Source organism: Bison bison, unplaced genomic scaffold, assembly GCF_000754665.1.
Source record: "Bison bison bison isolate TAMUID 2011002044 unplaced genomic scaffold, Bison_UMD1.0 scf7180017864116, whole genome shotgun sequence".
NCBI lineage: Eukaryota > Metazoa > Chordata > Mammalia > Artiodactyla > Bovidae > Bison > Bison bison.
The window spans coordinates 229,549-235,355 of NW_011494688.1; the positions used below are offsets into that span (position 1 = coordinate 229,549).

Here is a 5,807-nt window from a genome sequence, read left to right on the forward strand (position 1 = left end):
AAGGTTCGTCTAGTCAAGGCTATGGTTTTTCCTGTGGTCATGTATGGATGTGAGAGTTGGACTGTGAAGAAGGCTGAGTGCCGAAGAATTGATGCTTTTGAACTGTGGTGTTGGAGAAGACTCTTGAGAGTCCCTTGGACTGCAAGGAGATCCAACCAGTCCATTCTGAAGGAGATCAGCCCTGGGATTTCTTTGGAAGGAATGATGCTAAAGCTGAAACTCCAGTACTTTGGCCACCTCATGCAAAGAGTTGACTCATTGGAAAAGACCCTGATGCTGGGAGGGATTGGGGGCAGGAGGAGAAGGGTGCGACAAAGGATGAGATGGCTGGATGGCATCGCTGACTCGATGGACGTGAATCTCAGTGAACTCCGGGAGTTGGTGATGGACAGGGAGGCCTGGCGTGCTGCGATTCATGGGGTTGCAAAGAGTCAGACACGACTGAGCGACTGATATGATCTGATCTAATGTGCCTATATTTGTATGAAAGTCGTATCTTTAACTTTTAAAGATGTACTCTGAACAATCGAAATTGAGTTTTCAAAGAACAACAGGTTTCATTAATGTCCTTTGCGAGGATTTTTCTTATCCCCAAAATATTTTGAAAAGTAACTGAATAAAAGCCTAATACAGGTTATTCCTTGGAAATACTTCAGGTTTTGTTCCAGACCATCACAATAAAGCAAATGTTGCAACAAAGCTCATCACAGGAATTTTTTGGTTTCCCAGTATATATAAAAGTTGTGTTTACACTACACTATTAGTCCATTAAGTAAACAATAGCATTATGTCTGAAAAAAAAGTATATATCTTAATATAAAAATATTTTATTGCTAAAAAATACTAACCTCATCTGAACTTTTAGCAACCTGTAATCTTTTTGGCTGGTGGAGGGAGGTTCTTGCCTCAGTACTGATGACTGCTTACTGGTCAGGGTGGTAGTTATCTGAAGGCTGGAGTGACTGTGGTCATTTCTTAAAATAAGACAATGAAGTCACATCAGTCCGTCAGTTTACGCTTCCATTCATGAGTGATTTCTCTGGAGCACAAAACGCTGTTTGATACCATTCTTTTCACGGTAGAACTTCAGTTCTTTCAAATCCTGTCATTGCCTTATGAACCAAGTTTGTATAGTGTTCTAAATCTTTTGCTGTCTTTTCAATAATCCTCACAGCAAATCTTTGCCAGGAGTAGATTTTATCTCAAGAAATCACTGTATTATCCACAAGAAGCAACTCATTCGTTGACACTGTTTCATGAAACTGCAGCATTTCAGTCACATCTTCAAGCTCCACTTCTATTTCTCTTGCTATTTCCATGACATCTTCAGTTACTTCCTCCCCAGAAGTCTTTCACCCCTCAAAGTCATCCATGAGGGTCAAAACCAACTTCTTCTAAACAGCTATTAATGTTGATATTTTGACCTCTTTTCATGAACCACAAATGTTCTTAATGGTATCTAGAATGGTGAATTCTTTCCAGAAGGTTTTCAATTTACTCTGCCCAGAGATGTTAGAGGAATTATAACCTAGGGCAGTTACAGCCTTACAAAATGTATTTCTTAGACAGTAAGACTTGAAAGTTTAAATTACTCCTTGATCCATGGGCTGCAGAATGGATGCTGTGTTTCAATTTCCTTCAAGAACATTTTCTTTGTATTTACAACTTGAACGTGTGGCACAAGAGCCCTAGCTTTCACATGCCTTCCTCTTCTAAGTTTAATCATTTCTAGTTTTAGATGCTTAGGAAGAGATGTGCAATTCTTCCTCTCACTTGAATACTTAGAGACAACTGTAGAGTTGTTAATTGGACTGATTTCAGTATCTTTGTGCCTCAGGGAATAGGGAGGCCTAAGGAAAGAGAGACAGGGAATGGTCAGTTGGTGGAGCAGTCAGAACACAGAGACCATTTATCACTTAAGGTCATTATCTTATATGGACATGGTTTGTGGTATCCCCAAAACAATTATAATAGTAACATCCAAGAGCACTAATCACAGATCACCTTAACAAATATAATAATAATGAAAAAGTTTGATATATTATAAGAAGTATCAAAATATGACACAGAGACATAAGATGAGCCAATGCTATTTGAAAAATAGTGCCAAACACTTACCTGAATCATAAAGATCAGAGCAGAAATAAATGAACTAGAGACAAAGAAAACAATAGCAGAGATCAAAGAAAATAAAAGCTTGTTCTTTTTAGAAGATATAAAAAACTGATAAGCTTTTAGCCAGACCCATCAAGAAAAAAAGGAAGAGGACCAATACATTTAGAAATGAAAAAGAAATTACAACTGACACCACAGAAATATAAAGGATCGTAAGAGACCACTGCAGAGAAGGCAATGGCACCCCACTCCAGTACTCTTGCCTGGAAAATCCCATGGACAGAGGAGCCTGGTAGGCTGCAGTCCATGGGGTCACTGAGGGTTGGACGCGACTGAGCAACTTCACTTTCACTTTTCACTTTCATGCATTGGAGAAGGAAATAGCAACCCACTCCAGTGTTCTTGCCTAGAGAATCCCAGGGACGGGGGAGCCTGGTGGGCTGCCGTCTATGGGGTCGCACAGAGTTGGACACGACTGAAGTGACTTAGCAAGAGACCACTACAAGCAATCATACACCAATAACATGGACAGCCTAGAAGAAATGCACAGATTCTGAGCGAGGGAAACAACCTTCTAAGATGGAACCAGGGAGAAATAGAAAATGTCAACCGATCAATCACAAGTACTGAAATTGAAACTGTGATTGAAAAGCTTCCAACAAACAGAAGTCCAGGACCAATTGCCTTCACAGGCAAATTGTATCAAACATTTGAGAAGAGGTAACACCTATCCTTCTGAAATGCCTTCAGTGAATTGCAGAGGAAGGAATATTCCCAAGCTCATTTTACAAGGCCACCATCACCCTGATACCAAAACCAAAGATATCACAAAAAAAGAGAAAATTACAGGCCAATATCACTGATGAACATAGACACAAGACACAAGAATCCTCAACAAAAGGCTTGACACAGGGTTGCCAGAAACCTTCAAATTGTTAAAAAAAAAAAAAAAAAAAAAACCCACCACCATTAGTATCTGCAAAGAACAATAAACGGAAGCACATTAAAATGAGGTCTTAGATCTGAAATTTATGAACTAAAATAAGTTTAGAAATATTTATCACTTGAATGATTTAATATACAGTATGTATACATTCCTAAGCCTCTTATGAGTTACGTTCAGGAGTGTCAGCCATGGCCTCTTCACTATATATATGTATGCATTATTTAGCCATCAGAAAACAAAGCTTATTCTTTCTGTCTTATTGAGACTGATACAGGTAAGTTTATATTCAGGATTATTGGCTCTAAAAGTTCAAAGGTTGCCAGTTTTCAGAAATCTTATTGTCTATGGGGCTGACTCCAAATATTCTAATGCAGACAAAGATCCTATTTTTCTCATTTAAGTATCCTTAGTGATCCACTGGAATGGAAAAATATACTGCCTTCAACTTTGAAAAGAACTTGACCAAGTATATGAAATAACATGGGCTCTTTGAAACCAACATGAAATATCAACTGTATAAAACGCATGTAAGTATTCAATAATGTCTATGGAAAAGAAATAAGAATTTTCAGCAGTTCCATGAATTGTATGAACTAAAATTAGATTTTAGGTAGTACTCTCACTCAATGAAAGAATTTGATGATATAGTTGATTATGGTTTAAAAAAAGTCGAAGAAAAAAAAAAATACTTGTTTTTGCTGCTGCTGCTAAGTCGCTTCAGTCGTGTCCAACTCTGTGCGACCCCATAGACAGCAGCCCACCAGGCTCCCCTTCCCTGGGATTCTCCAGGCAAGAACACTGGAGTGGGTTGCCATTTCCTTCTCCAATGCATGAAAGTGAAAAGTGAAAGTGAAGTCGCTCAGTCGTGTCCGACTCTTCATGACCCCATGGACTGCAGCCTACCAGGCTCCTCCGTCCATGGGATTTTCCAGGTAAGAGTACTGGAGTGGGGTGCCATCGCCATCTCTGATACTTGTTTTTGGAAGCATGTAAAAAAATCATCCATTTTTATTTTTAACCAATTCTTCTCACATTATTTATCTGCATTTTAAATCAGGTTTAAAGGTTATGTTTATAGTATCTGAGGCTTTGTTTTGATATTTTGTATTATTCAACTTGAAGTAAGAAAATATTGATGACTATTCATACTACACTGGTTATTTTTGAGACACTAACTGATTAAAAATATAGTAGTTCAAGGTGAGTTTAAACAGAGAAGCAGAAAGCCTAGAGTCCTGGAGTTCTAGATGAGTGTTTCTCAAAATGTCCTCAGTGGAATTCTAGTCTCCCAGATGGTCTAAGGAAAGAAAAAAAACACAGTTATACGATCAAAAATAAGTTTTTGAAAAGGATGTATAACTTCACAATGCATATTGGGCAGGAAAGCATTTTGTTGTTTCTCAACCAACATTTCTCAGCCTTAATGAAGACTAACCTGTTTTTTGTTAAATACATTACCTATTAACATCATGTTGACCTAAGAATTCTGAGGAACAGTTTCCTAAGGATGTCAGGGAAAAAATGCAAAATATATTAACCAGTATTATTATTAACTGAACAAATGAATGAGTCAACAAATGATGCTACATGATCGTCACTATTTCATAGCTATGGACAAGCTAGACATAGTCCCTGTCATGTTTTAGAGTAATTACGTAGTATGTGCACATATATGACATATAGTGTGCACTGCATGTACCACCCTATTTTGTACAATATAAGTAGAATAAAGGGAAAATGAAGATGCTGGATTTGAATTTGTTTATTGACATGACAGAAGTTTCAATGCTTTACTTTTTCTATCAGTGCTCTTAGAATCAACATCTGAACTTCAGACTAAATAACAACAGTCTTTATTATAATTGAAAATAAGTTAATTCTATTATATTGACTTGGCTATATACAAAAGACAAAGCAATAAATAGTGGTCAAGAAAGAAATTTCTAGAGTTGCCAGGATTCAAGACCCACCAGTTACTAGAAGTTTGCACTCGGACAACCACTCCATGCCTCAGTTTTCTCAACTGTAGAACCGGAGGTAATAACGACTTACCTCATGGCTTTTAATGGAGATAAAATGACATAGCTGAAAATGACACAAAAAGGTCAACAAATGTTCTCGTTATAATTATTATTATTATAATAATAAGACTATATTAACATAAAGTTAATCATTTCAGGAGTATGGGACAGAATGAACAAACTGCTGTGCTTGGGTAGTAGGTTTAGAAGATGATATTTTCTGTTTCTTATAATGACACAGTGTTTACAAAGTATTTTTTAAGAACAATAAAAATGAAAACTTTACTAAATGTAGATGGGTTGCTCTTGAAATGAACTCCATCCAGAATGGCTTTGTGCTCACTTTATAGGTCTTTGAAGTAAAATACTCACACATCCCTAGAGGAACATTCAATTCTGAGAAATCACTTTCTGCAAGACCCCGCGGCAAGGAGCCAGGATCTTCACAATGCCAGGAAGTCAACAGAGGCCTGCTCTCCCGGCCTGCACACAGCGACTTGCAGCTTCCTGCCAGGACCCTGGGGAGTGATCAGACTTCCCTGTGGAAAAAGAGGACTCTTGCCTGAAAAGATAATCTTCCATAAAGAACAGAGAATCTCTCCCTGATTCTCTGTCCTTTTGTCCCTTCTCTCACCAGTTCCAACGCTTGACGTTACTAACCAGGCCTCACAACCTGAGTGCTTTCCTCCTGAAGATTCAAAGATGCCCAGGGAAGCAAAGTGGAG

General features: G+C 38.0%; 1 protein-coding gene across 2 annotated transcripts in view; it reads right to left on the reverse strand.

Moving 5' to 3' along the window:
- The window catches only part of FAM13C (family with sequence similarity 13, member C), a 262,431-nt gene that overhangs the window by 140,308 nt on the left and 116,316 nt on the right, over positions 1-5,807 (reverse strand). Inside the window, exons 1-2 of one of the 2 annotated variants that reach the window (XM_010839380.1) lie at positions 4,238-5,801; positions 849-1,850 (exon numbers count right to left, since the gene is read on the reverse strand). In XM_010839380.1, coding sequence (XP_010837682.1) covers positions 849-853 — 5 coding nt within the window. In that variant the 5' untranslated portion in view covers positions 854-1,850; positions 4,238-5,801. Of the gene's footprint in view, positions 1-848; positions 1,851-4,237; positions 5,802-5,807 lie in introns of those variants that run through there. The other variant, XM_010839379.1, reaches the window with a different exon arrangement.